General features: G+C 34.9%; 1 protein-coding gene across 4 annotated transcripts in view; it reads right to left on the bottom strand.

Annotated features, from left to right (window-relative positions):
* SNTG1 (syntrophin gamma 1) overlaps positions 1-14,615 on the bottom strand; it is an 890,620-nt gene that overhangs the window by 282,307 nt on the left and 593,698 nt on the right. For all 4 annotated transcript variants that reach the window (XM_032841184.1, XM_032841181.1, XM_032841185.1 and 1 more), the window contains 3 exons: positions 3,631-3,688; positions 2,767-2,810; positions 2,634-2,675 (listed from right to left, as the gene is read on the bottom strand). In XM_032841184.1, the coding sequence (XP_032697075.1) occupies positions 2,634-2,675; positions 2,767-2,810; positions 3,631-3,688 (144 nt within the window). The remainder of the gene's footprint in view (positions 1-2,633; positions 2,676-2,766; positions 2,811-3,630; positions 3,689-14,615) is intronic.

Raw genomic sequence — 14,615 nt, 5'->3', positions numbered from 1 at the left:
GTGAAGCAATATTATTCGATGGCATAAAATAATACCTAAGTGTTCTTAATTGCCAGATCTGTGTCAGGAGTTTCATATACATTACTCCCATTCAGTCTTTATAAAGGTAATTATTAGATTGTTTTTACAGATGAATAAGAGAGGGACAGAACAAGCAAGTTCATTTTCCTGAAGTTACAATGTTAATAAGTGGCCCAGCTAGGACTTGTAGATAGTCGTTTGTGAGTGTGAAAGCCCTCTAAACTGAGTACCCTGCTACCTTCCCACCATGTCACACACCAAACAACCCTTAACACTTGTGCTGGTCTTTCCTAATGAGGAAACTTCAGAAGCTTCTCTTCTTCAGCAATCTTCTTGCTTTGCATGGTGTGGATGCAAACCCAGAACTGATGTATTTTATGTCCATGTTAGTAACGTGGAAACACACAGACACAAATGCTTCAGTGATCTAATTCTAGGCATTTGGCTAAATAATTCCTTAATAGTCTTACTGGGTACCCATAACAGACACTGTGGGATTCACCTATCACAAAGATTAAATCTTGTAACACCAACACAGAAGTTACATCTATATTGTTGAAGGCATCCTAAGACTGAAGCTAATCAGGGAACAAATACAAAATTTCTAGCAACATCAATGAGTAATGCAGATGAATACAAGGAAAATTATATGCACCCACAACATACTGTCACACCTACTCAATTTGTTTCTGAGTTTGGAACTCTGTGTGAATCACTGATTTGGAATACAGAATGTGGTATATCAGCATGCTATTTTAAAACCATCTACATCCTTTGAGCTTGTTGTGCCTTTTTCTGCCCATTTAAGTCCATTCTTAAACATTTAATTAATATCTCAGCCCCACTGAGGTATAAGTCAGTCTACTTGCTTACGTAATTAGCAGTGAGGACAAAGGCATATAATTACTGTTGGAAAAGGAAAGAGTGGAACTTCAGAATATTAGTGCCTATATTAAGTTAAGGTTAAGCTTCTCAAAAAAATAAGTGTATTGTGAAGAGCCGCACATAATTTGCAATACAATCTTAAATTCCTTTTCTTTGAAACAGAATGAACAGCATTAGGAAGTGGCGTTATTAGCACATTCTAATCTTTCACGCCACACTAATCTGTCTAATCAAAGCTAGCACAGTTTGTGTAAGCATGCTGCCTGCCTCGGAAGGGCAAATTGCAAACAGGACCCCATCTAACAGCATGTGGTTTTAAAAGAGAATGCACTTGGTTTTGCTTCCTGTATAATGAGTTTAAAATCAATTTGTATTTTTGAGAGAAGACTAAAGTTAAAATATCTTTGCTTACATGGCTATATTTAACATTTGCATCTGTATCGGCAGAACAGAGCGCTCTTTGCTGTTTTCTCATTTGTCTCTAACTTGTTCTAAAACTCTGCTTTTTCTGAACGTATCTGTAGTAAATTCAAGACTTGAAACGCATATTTTACATGTGATGTTCAGCACAGAGTGGCGATACCATGGCCCCAGTAAGATTTTGGAGAAGACAAAAGACAAGTGATGAATACAAACTAGATGAATTATTCCAAGCATGCACAACTGAAAACCCTCCCGTGCATCACTGCTTGTGGGACTGTGGTTTCTCAGAAACACTTGTGGTGCCTCCTTGAGGTTTGAAATACACAAACACATCAGAATGGTTTTCTCTAAATAGCTTTTAACAGAGGAACAACGTATCCAAACACGACCCTTGAGCATAAACTTTTGAATATAATTTCTCCTCTATCTCTTCCATTGCAAGCTGCTATAGAAATTCAGTGAAGGCTCTATGAATCTTACTTAATCAACCATGACGAATGTTTCCCAAATGCCTAACACTGTCCTATTCTTTTTGTATCATGTTTCATGTCTTCTCACCATTACCGACAGAAGCCTTTCAACCTTCCAGCTTCTCCCAAAGTGTGGTTGACAGGCCACCTACACTAGAACCACATGGGCCGACTATTAAAATTCGGATTCCTGGGCCTACCTAAACTGACTGAAATAAAGTATCTGAGGCTGAGGCTTCAGATATGCATAATTACCAATATCCATACATACATACATACATACATACATACCACAGAACACAACAACACACACACACAAAGATTGATGACCATTCTGCCTAGGGCTAATTCAGTATGCTTTGAGATTAAACTCTAAATTTTGTCTCTTTCTTTTTTCTCTCTCTGTCACACACACAGCCATTATATGCTCTTCCAGTTGACTCTGTTACTGTGTAAGATTTTACAGACATAAATACTATTGTTTAAAAGCTTCTAAACATTTGCAGAGTCAGAGACATATTTCACTTAGAGATATATATACTAAGTGGACATTGGCTGGCAGGGATTAATAGGAAAACTGCAAAAACACATAACAAGCAATGGTCAAGGTATTTCTTTGAATTACATTTCATCCTGGGTAGTACCACAGACCTACTTCTAATATGAAACACATACACATACACTAATTAAGAGATCATTTGAAAATCTGATTAACACACTGGACCAATGTCACATCTACCTAATGAATAAATTGAACAGTGTTTAGCAGTGCCATAGATCCTTATTTGCACATGGGGAATATTATGATATTAGGAAAAAGTAAAGAAAACTCACCACTTCTTCATGTCTGCATTTTCTCACATTAATTCCATTTATCTGCAGTGAAAAAAATTATAGTTTCATTTGGCATACTGTGAATTGAATTTATGTTTTGGTTGCACATAGAAAATAAGGGTAAAATATATACCTGTAGAATTGCATCTCCAATAAAGAGCAGCCCTGAAAGTTCCGCTGGAAAGGAAGAAGGGTAATGATTATGCACAAACTATTTTCTTCATACAGATGAAAGAGTTTTATAATTAAGTAAAATCAAAATTAATACAAGGAAAATATTAAATGTTTTATACAGATAGTATCTTAAAAGATCCACAAGTAATAGGAGTGCAAAAGCAATTGTATGATTCTGCCCACACATTGGAATACCTATTTCCATTTATTCCCATCATTTCAGATCTTACAGTTGCCTAAAACTGGTCACTCTTCTGGATGGATGACAAAATTTTCTCATGTACTTATAATATTAGGGTATCTGTGAAAAATTTTTTATCTAGACATTCAATCCATCAGCTATGAGATCAGCTCTAAGTTTCCTTTTGAACATTAGATTATTTTACTGATTTCAGTCATTGAAAAAATTGTTTTACATGTTTGGTGTTTTTCTAAATGAAATTTCATGACAGGCTAAGTTAAACTGCATATGAGAACTGAAAAAATATGTGTATGAGGAATTGCCTTATTTGATGGGACTTTTTATCATTAAATGTGTCTCTATGTTTGTATAATGAAATAATTGAAAAGCTGTGCAGACCCTAATTTTTCATACAGTCGCATGTTCTTTTGTCTTTCATCCTTGCTTTCCTGTGAGAGAAATCCTTCCTTGGAGTAATAAAGTGATAGAGTTAGGAATCAGACTTGGCCACTTACTCTCTGGTCATGGGGAACCTGGAGCTAGTCAGTCACATGTTAACTTATGGTTCTTTAATATGACCTATTCTTCAGTAAGGATGGCTTACAAAGGAACAGGTACTATGTAAATCTCTAAACACTTTACCTCTTTGCTCCTTGGAGATTTTTGAAATGACAACTGGAATATTATGTTCAGCTCCCCCCTGCAAAGAAAAAAATCATATGTTGTGCTTTTTAATTGCAAAAGTAAAAATTCTGCCTTTAATTAAGAAACTATACATGCTAAGAATAATATGTTAATGGACACCAGATACAATCTAAATAATCTTGTGGAATTTCTCTACTCAGCAGATAGTGCTCCCAAAAAAACTTATCTACCTATTTAGAATATACTGTGACATCTAGCAATTAATAACAGTTGACTTTGAAAGCTTTTCTTTTTCAATTAAAGATTGGAAATGCCTTAAATAGGCATTCTTTCCAATGCGTAGCATGCTTTCCATTGTAGAATTTCTTATTTTGTTTAAATGCCAGATAATTATGTATTTCCATTAACTAGCTAAGTTGCTCTATGTTGGTGACCAAGCCCAGACCCCTTGGGATGTTAAGTAACTAGAGAGACCTTTACCTGCCAAAATGATACAAAAAATCAGAGTGTGCATGTGCATGTTGGGAAAGGGATCATCTGCATTTCTTTAATTAATATTAGATTTCTCTATGTGTGAAAGCACATATGAAACAACAGAATAAAATATACTGGCAAAACACTGTGATAATTCTTCATCTAACTGACCAGATGAGATAAGAGAAAATTAAAAAAAATAATAAGTAAGTGAAACCTATATGGAAGGAAACAAAATAAATCCTGAAATAAGTGCATAAAAATTCTGTTTAAATATTACAGAGCTGAGAATATTGAAACCAACAGTTGAAAAATAAAATAAATTCACTAAAGAATAAAATGTTGGGGTGCCTGGGTGCCTCAGTCAGTTAAGCATCTGCCTTCACCTCAGTCATGATCCCAGGATCCTGGGATGGAGCTCCTATGGGGAAAAAAATCCCTGCTCAGCAAGGAGTCTGCTTGTCTCTCTGCCTCTGCCAACCCCCCATTGCTCTTGCTTTGTCTCCCTCTCTCACTCTCTCCCCCAAATAAATAAATAAAATCATAAAAAATTATAAAAAAACTAATAATAGAAAATAAAATGTCATGTATTAAAGAAGTATAGCACTTTTAACATAGGACAGTTGAAAAGATGATCTAAAATCTACTGGGTTTCTCTATCTTCAGAACACATAAACTTCCTAAACCTTTTTTTTATTTAAAAACAAAAGTTATTTTAGAACCCTATTTTTTCCATGAATGTCAGTTTTTAGTACTGAATTGCCAATATACTTAAATATAAGGCAGGCAATAGTTTTTGAGAAAAGTAGTAGTAGTCAACATTTTCTTGGCAAGTAGTCCTAATTTATTTCCAGAATATTAAAGAAGAAACATAATAAGTGAAATATTGAAAACTGTCTTCCTCACACTGAAATTCAAACCCAGTGCTAACTCACTTTACTCACTATTTCCTACCAACCAAATACTCACCTACCCACAAGGACTAGCTCTGTGTAAGAGACATGGCTCCTAATTCTGCTTTGCCTTTTGGTCAGTATATTCATAACAAGCCCAAATCCTGTTTAAGATGATGTCTCATTTGATCAAAAGATAGTGATTTGTGTCTGATAGTATAATTGAAATGAGTCCTTATTTAGCACAAAACAAACACTGAATACAAGGTAGTTATTATCCTAGTCTATCAATTAAGATTTATGAATAAAATTATATGACATTAGAGTGGTAAATAAGCTTAACACTAATCTGTTCTAAGACCCTTAATATTTACTAGTTAGGGTTCCAAGTTCCCAACCCCCTTTTTCTGTTCTATTCTTTCTTTCCCGTTATACTTATCAGTTTCCAACCTACTATTATCTTTATTCATTTATTATATTTATTATTCATTTTCATTCCTTTTCCCCCATCCCTAATCAGAATATAAGTTCCAAGAGGGCACTGAATTTTTCTGGTAATTTGTTTCATACATAGATGTTAACCCAGTGCATGGAATAATATCTTTCTTTTTTATCTTTGAAATGTTTATTGATGAATGAACAAATGAATAAATAAAGTCAAAAGCTTTGCCAGGCCTAAGAGCTATTGTTGTAAACATACTGAAGAATGATTTTAAGTAGGAGCTAAGAATGTACAATGAAATTAAATGCCCATGGTTACAGTTAGTTTCTAGAGATACTTGGAAATTGGAAAGGATTTTAAGAATATGTCTCCATTTCTTAGAAGAAAAAACTAGTTAACAGAGACTAATCATCCACCAATGAAGTTTTAGGTGGTATAAAAAGAAGAAATAAACTCAACCAGATATTTTGTGGTTCAGATATTTGGGGACAGAAAGTGACATTTTTTATGTCACCTTTTTTGTCACATATTTTTATGTCACATATTTTTTTCTTGTCTGTGTGGCTGTCATCAGAGTGTTTTTCTTTAGCTGTTTTTGCTTTTCACATTTTTCTCTCCGTGCACTACTGAATCCAAAAATTCCTTAGCGCTCAGATTTCTAATGCCAAGTACCATGGTAGGACAGTGGGAAACCTTTCACTGAGATCTATCTAGGGGAAAAAAAAAAAAAAATGAAATAGCAATTTCTGAGGGCCAGCTCAGTAACCCCATTCCTCCCTCAACACCAGAGAGTTAGAACTATGTTTAAATGACAGACTGAAACTAACCCATATTTTGTCAAGTTTTTCTTCTATATGTAAAATTTCTCCTGAAATTTGAATGGTTTGAGTCCAAAAGTGTTTTTTTTATTTGTTTTTTTTTTTTTATCAAACAGTAGGAGTTCTGAAAGAATTCTTAAGTCAATTGTTAAAGAACAAATTTTTAGACAAAACTCAGGAGATGAAATTGGAACTTAAAATCATAGTACCTTAATTTATTGGATGATTTGTGAGAGCAGTCCAGCTCTATTAAAATTAGCAAGATTTAGCTCTGGACCTAAATGGGGAAATGTAAGGTTTTCCAGTCAAGAATCAAACAATGCAACTCATCCTGTTTGAAACAGGTGACAGGCTTCCTATTACACTTAGAATAAAACCCCAGATCCTCAGCAGCCCTCTGTCTTAAGGCCTCAACCTGCCTTATGTCTTCATCCTGGACGTTTATCACTCGAACACCAAAGGACATCGTTATACACTATCCCCTCTGCCTACATGTTTGTTTGTTTGTTCTTTTCTTTTACTCTTAACCTGGTAAACCCCCACTCAAATTCAGAATTTTAGCTAAAGGATCCCATTCATCAGTGTCTCCTCACTTGAAGTAATTCATTTCTGTAACACTGAATCCAGGCTATAATTTACATTTATTTACATCACAATTTGATTAATATCTACTTTCCCACTGGATTATAAGGGGCAGGGGGTCAAGACAGAGTTTCCTTTACAGGCACTTCTTCTCACCGTACTATTAGGCCAGCCAGGGTGCAGGCTTGTGGTCAAGGTTTGGAGAATAAATGAATTAATTGAGCTCTGTTGTTCCAGTGTAAAATCAAGACTAAGGAAAACAAGGCAACATTCTACAGTGCATCCCAGAAGTTATTAAAATATATACCATTCAATGCATAATTAAGTTTACAACTAGCTTTATAGGAACCAGAATATTAATTCTTATCTGAAGCATTTTAAGTAAGACTCCATACAAAGAATTTGCCAGTATAACTGAAATTCCACCAAATCAAAGCCAAGATGTTTCTAGATCATTGGAAATCTTGCCAGATAAATATTTTTAATTTGATATTTTCATTATTCCAGTTAATCAATCAATCAATCATATTCTGGGCTCTGGGGGGAGATATAGAGAAGTAGATCCCACCATTATATATCTATTTAGAGCTAGGAAGATATTTGTAAGCAGATATTAACAACACAATAATTAAGGTCAAGAGCCTAATGAATAAATATGGGAAAAGTACCTAAAAGAATATAATCTGAAAATATCATGGGAAAATGTCTTTACCTAATTGAGTGCCATGCCTACCTCCTAATATCACTTAGTTTGAATTTGGCACTAATTATTGGTCTCTCCCACATACTATATAATTTCTTTCATATGACAGTTCAAAGTAGGAAAATTTAGAGAGAGTGAAAGTATACTAGTAGTTGCTTAGAGCTGAGTTAGGGAGATAAGGAGAGAAGGGAATGATAGCTCAAGGACATGGGGAAGACAAATTGTTCTAAAATGGACACATCTGTGAATATAATAAAAACCACTAACTTGTATACTTTCAGTGGTTAAGTTGCATGATATGTAAATTACATCTCAATAAACTATTTAATTAAAAACAGTCTTTACAATGAAAATTGATCAGTGGTTTTAACTGACTCTTGGGGATTCATCCATAATCTTCAACCTCAGATTTACTATCTGCCTGATATCCTCCTATTTCTATGGTGTAAAGGTATGTATCCATATTGTCTCTGGTGGAATTAGAAGAATCAGACTCAAGTAAAAAGAACAGAGAACAGGGGGAGGAGAAGTATATGTAAATGAGGGTGTGTTGTATCACCTACTAATAAATTAAAAGGCAGAAATTTATTTTTTTAAACTTTATTTATTTGTCAGAGACAGAGAGAGAGTTTATAAGTGGGGGGAGCTGCAAGCAGAGGGAGAAGCTCCTCTGAGCAAGGAGCTGATGTGAGGCTCAATCCCAGGACCCTGGGATCATTTCTGAGCCTAGGACAGTTGCTTAACCAACTGAGCCACCCAAGTGCCCCTAAAATGCAGACATTTACTATAGCTGCTATGAAGACATATATTTTTATTTGGTAAATTTGATGCAAATAATACCAAGTCCTTGATATTAAACTGCTTGCTTGATCCTGGAAATATTGATCTATTTAGTTTAATTTTGAATAAACCAGAATGTAAATAATTTAGAGAGGAAATATTACTTATTTTCCCAAGTAGAGAGTTTAGAGATAATTTAGTCTGGCTTCTACAGCTACAGAGCATAGTTATTAACAGTAAGGACTATGTAATTTGCTTTATGTGAGGTTTAGACCCAGCTCTGCCAGGTACAACAATGGGTAAATTACTTAACCTCTTAGTACCTAACCACATTGCCAAAGAGGAATAGCAATAGTTACCTTCTTTGTTCGATACTAAAGGCCAAATGAAACTGAATATAAAGTACTTAGCTTAGCATCTGGCACTTAAGGAACAGTTAATAAATACTTGCAATTATTGTTTATAAATGATAACATTTTAATAATAATTACAATTTCATTCTTGATTGCTGCAAAGTTAAAGATTTCATGTAAAAATCACCTTTGATTACAAACATTCCCTTAATGGACATGGATGACATAGCATTGTCTGTTGGAAAATAACTCTATAGAACCTTTTCTAATAATAATAATCAAAACACCAGGGGAGCCTAGATGGCTCAGTGGGTTAAAGCCTCTGCCTTCAGCTCAGGTCATGATCCCAGGATCCTGGGATGGAGCCAGCATCTGGCTCTCTGCTCAGTGGGGAGCCTGCTTCCTCCTCTCTCTCTGCCTGCTTCTCTGCCTACTTGTGATCTCTGTCTGTCAAATGAATAAATAAAATCTTTAAAAAAAATCAAAACACCCTTTCTCTAAAAAGTGATTTATTAACTGACAATGGCCAGAAGTATGATGTAATAATATGCAAATATACGGTATTCTATTTTCAAAGATGTGGAAGATCAATAAAAGATAGTGGCTTGCCTTAAGGTGATTATCCATATGGTGATTCTCATAAGAATGAAGCAAAAATACAAGATCATTGTGTCTTATGTTGCAAAGCTTTGGTGGTTATTGGGAATGCAGGTGTGGGAGACCTTTAAGTTATTTTTGGAAATAGTTAAGTTTCAGGATAGTCCAGACAAAAGGGATGAGCCCTTGAAAGAAAGATTCTACTAGAAGGCCAGAAGGCAGATGTGTTATGAGGGGCAGGAGCTGAAGAGCCAGGAATAAAGGACAGAAAGACCATCGGAATTTAGGAACTCTGGAAAACTAGACAAGGGCCAAGATCAGAATGTCCTGTAAGACAAACGAGTAGATATGCCAGCCAGCCTGATAAATCTGAGAGCTTTCAAGGTGTGAAAATCAAAAACAAATGGAAACCAGCCTTGAAAATTCTCTGAGCAGACAAAAACACTTTAGTCAGACAAAGCTTCATTTAGCTTATTTTGCAAGGCTTTCTTGTTTACGCCTCTAGAAATCATAAGTAAAATTTGAACTACTTCCCAAGGTTGTTATGAGGTAACCACCAACCAGTTCCTTATCATTTAAGAAAATTATAATTTTATAACCAGTCCCTGTGAAGAATAAATAGTCACTGCCTTCCCACAATGTAAGTTTTTTTTTATAGCAATCTACCCTGAGTCTCATTCCATGGTTTGGTTTGAGTGCTCTTGCTCTGCAAACTGTCTTTTTTGGTGAGTGCGCATAAACTTTCACTAATTACTATTTCAATGATTCCTTGTTTTTACTTCTGTAATTTCTGAACTTTTTTTTTTTTTTATAAAAGAAGCTGTTTCAGTCTGAGAACAGAGAAAATTATGTGATTATAAGTGGAGAGTTTAGTCATCTTTTTGTTCAGTTTTTGGAGAATGATATTTTGGAAGTTTAAAAATGTAAATAAGAAGAGCTTGACATTTTACTGAGTGACAAAAACAAAAACTAATAAGGAAAAAAAAAGAAAAACACACACACTGAATTCTGAGCGATGTTTAAATTGAGGAAGAATGAATAATGGTGAAAGCCAGGGAGAATCCTAAAGAATTGTCAAAAAAATCCAGAGTTATGGCAGATGCTAAAAGTGTTCTAAAAAGCAACACAAAGGTAAAAATAGCTTGAATGAGCAAGGCTTTCTGGAAGACAGTGCAAGACTGAGCACAGTGCAGAAAACTCTAGCAGTGCTTCATGACTAAGTTTCTGATCAGAAGGTATGACCATAATTTCTATTTAGGTGTTCTGAAGTAGGCGCTTGTGGATGAAATGCTATTTGATGACGACAGAGGTGTGAATATCGTACCTCCAAATTTCACCTCATTATACCTTGGTTCAGTTGCGCATTTGCTCCTACTTGATTGGCTAACTGCACTGAGAGAACAAAGTAGAAACTAGCAGGAATCCAGGGATATGCATGTTCCCCAGGGGTTAAAAAGAATCCCTTCCTTTTTTAGGAGCTGAAGACCAAAGTTTAGCTAAACCAGAGGATGGGAAGATGGAACAAGATAGTCAGCCTTGTGTGTGGCGGCTCTATTTGTCAGGACACCTGCTTCGCCATGTGGAGCATTAGCACAAGTCTGTCACGTCCCCACAGGTCCTTGGTTCTGCATTGTGGGATTTTGGTTTTGTTTATTTTGTTTTGTTTTGCCCTCCTGTAGAATTAACATAGATGCATAGGTAATTTTCATCTCTACCTTTCCATTATAAAACACACCTGTTATGGGGCACCTGGGGGGCTTAGTCAGTTAAGTGACTGATTCTTGGTTTTGGCTCAGGTCTTTATCTCATGGGTCGTGAGATGGAGCCCTGGGGAGGGCTGTGCGCTGTGGGGAGTCTGCTTGAAGATTCGCTCCTTCTGCCCCTCCCCCCAACTCCTGCACACGTGAATGCCCGTGTGTTCTGTCTCATAAATAAATAAATAAATCTTTTAAAACACTGTTGTTATGAAGAAAAAAAAAAAAAGGGATTTTAGGATCTAAAAAATAAATTTGTCTCTGGAGATAAATCTGACTTCTACATTAAATCTCAGTATAACTGATGTCAAAGCTCTTTTTGGGTGCTGTATTCCACATTGAGGGTCTAGTAACTTTGGATACGATTTAAAATATTAATAAATGTGGCTTTTCAAAGGAGAGTCTTAGATCTTGTAAGAAAGTCCTAATAGTGCAAACCAAAAATTTTCTTAAGGTGAAAAAAGCAAAACTATAGTAAGAGAAGAAATAAACAAAATTTGAAAGGAAAATGGGTTAAAACTTAAATATATTTTTAGAAATTTAGATCTAATATAATCTTTCATTTTTATTTATGTTTTTCTCTTATTCCTTAAGATTTTTAGGAAATTTTGAGATGGAAACTCTCCTTAACATGCACTACATCATACTGTCCTTCAAGGGAAGATATCAAATTATAAACACCTAGAATTAGACATACTGACATATGACTACCTCAATCTCTAAGCCACCTTAGACTAAGCCACAAACTTTTATCCCTGAAGTTTTAATATCCCTAAGATATATTGTCTCAATAATAAGGTAGCGAAAATAAGAGAAGGTAAAGGCTCACTTTTATTTCACCACCGTTATAGGGGAATTTCTGCCTGGATAGTGTTGGGGAATAAGAACATTGTACATGAACAGGCAACATCAAGGCTTAAAGGACATTGGTAGCTTCAAGGACATCATTCTGCCCACAGTCTATAGCCACTATGGCACGTTAATAAATAAAGCATTAGAAAGATGCTATGAAAGAAGCCCGTGATGTTGCCCACCAACTTTTGTAGCACTGACCACCACGTGGGAAAACTGAGGAGTTTCCACTATGCACAATGGTGACAGTGGCAGGAAAGGCCCATGAACCGAGATTTGTCAGGAGCACAGAGCATGGCCAGTTGGCTTTGACCTGTAACAGCACATGTTGGAGTGTTTTGGTGTTTTCTGATGGAAAGAAAGAAAGAAAAACATTTTTTTACCCTTTAGTTAGGTTTTTACAAATAATTTTTTAGAAGGTAAAATTGAAATAACATCACATATGTTCTTAGTATAGTGAAATTCAGGAGCACCTGTAGGAGTCTTCACTATATTGGTTAAAGCCTCTTTAATTGTCCAACAGGCACTCTTCCTTTTGTTATCTCCAGTTGAGATATTCCAGGTTTTAAGTCAATAATTCTCACTGCAAAATCTCCAGTGTGTGCTAGAAGTGATTACTTAACTGAAGCAAATAAGGATAAGATATATGTTTATATATTTATGTGAATAATTGTATTACTGGCTCAAATTGCTCCAGCAATAGGTACACAAATAAATACATAAGAAAATAAATAAATGATGAATATTAAAATATTAATTCTGCATTTAAGCTAAAATGATTTCTTAAATGTTCATTCTGCATATATAGTATATATATATAACATGAAATATATATATGTGTATATATATATGCACACACATTAACAGAATGAAAGATAGCTTATTATTTTAAGGTTTTATTTATTTGAGAGGGAGGGAGAGAGAGAGAGAACAAGAGTGAACAAGCAAGAGCACAAGAACAGAGGCAAGGAGAAGCAGACTCCCCACTGAGCAGGAAGTGGGGTTTGATCCCAGAATACTGGGATCATGACCTGAGCCAAAGGCAGGCACTTAACTGACTGAGCCACCCAGGTGCCCTGAAAGATAATTTAAAAATAAAAAATCAAGTGTCAGAGGTAAGTATTAAGAAAAGCAAATTGCAAAACACTAAAAAAAATCTTTTCAGAATATTCTAAATAAAAATATTAATTTTAGTATCTATGGTTAGTGTGTCATAAGAATTGTAAACGAATTGCCTTTTTTGTTAGAATTCCTAACATATGGCACAAATCACAATTAAAATACTGCTTTTGGGGCACCTGGGTGGCTCAGTGGGTTAAGGCCTCTGCCTTCGGCTCAGGTCATGATCTCAGGGTCCTGCGATCAAGCCATGCATTGGGTTCTCTGATCATCAAGGAGCCTGCTTCCCCTCTCTCTCTCTGCCTGCCTCTCTGCCTGTTTGTGATCTTTGTCTGTCAAATAAATAAATAAAAATTTTAAAAAATAAAAATAAAATAAAATACTGCTTTTGTGGTCAATATTATGAATGCAAACTATACACATTTGATTTAAAAAATTATTTAGTTTGGTGTAGGAATTTCAGTTGGATTGGAATAATGAAAATATTAAATGGATATAATTCATTTGGCAAAATTCTTGATAGGAATTTTATTAATTAAATTAATTAAAAACTGCCTAGGTTAAAACTGTGCCACTTTAGTAAAAATAAATTACATTGCATTACTGGCTTTAAATTATAAATGGAAATAGAAAAAAAAAATAGAAAAGAACATTTCCAGCCTACACAAAACTAATGTAGCTCCACCATCAGAAACAGAGTTGGAGTGGCTGTGTAGCTTAGTTGGTTAAGTGTTAAACTCTTGGTTTGGGCTCATGTCATGATCTCCTGATGGGTAGTAGATCAAGACCCATATTGCACTCCCCTAGTCTGTTTCTCCTGTGCCCTCTCCCTTGCTCAAGCACACACACACACACTCTCTCAAATAAATAAATAAAAGAAAGAAAGAAAGAAAAGAAGAAAGAAAGAGTGAGTCAGGCCTACTAGGCAAAAATGTTTATCTCAAATGAAACCAACTCTCATGATTGGATTTTATTCACACTTAGCTTTTTTTTCTCTTTCATGGACTTTTTACTATCTCTAGTGGCAACTTTAAATCCTTCAAGCAATCCCAATAAATAGCACAGCAAAAAACAAAAATAATTTCCATATCCTATTAACTTGGTCTGCAAACCTTCCAGGTTTTAGCTGATGATAGATAAAGGAAAGTTAAATAAATATTTTAAAACTAACACTTTATGTAGTGATATTCTTATCACTTGACAACATAATGCTATTCCACACAGGTACATTTTTCTAAGTCATTTCCATAATGTCAACTAGAACTGATAATCACCAAATTTAGAGTTCCACTTTCCAAGCATATATAAACTGAGCTATGTTAAAATTTCATGAAATATATACCTGAGATGTATGATAGTCACCCTACATAGGCAAAATACCTAACCCAATGGTCAAGATAAAGTTAAGTTTCATTTATCTACGCAGAGACGTAGATTTCTAAAGGGCCTTTAAAGATATTGAATTAACTTTTATAATATTTATGTAATTTCTCACCCTTTCAAATTTTCTGTTTTGTTTCAGTGATGACAAATTGCACATATGGTACATCTTTACTAGTCAACCATATATTGGAGGAAAAGAGGCATTTAAAATTTAATAATAAATGGAAGTGAA

Source organism: Lontra canadensis, unplaced genomic scaffold, assembly GCF_010015895.1.
Source record: "Lontra canadensis isolate GAN:19392208 unplaced genomic scaffold, GSC_riverotter_1.0 scaffold121, whole genome shotgun sequence".
Lineage (NCBI taxonomy): Eukaryota > Metazoa > Chordata > Mammalia > Carnivora > Mustelidae > Lontra > Lontra canadensis.
Note: the sequence above shows the minus strand (reverse complement) of the source record. Positions and strands in the feature narration are given on the sequence as shown.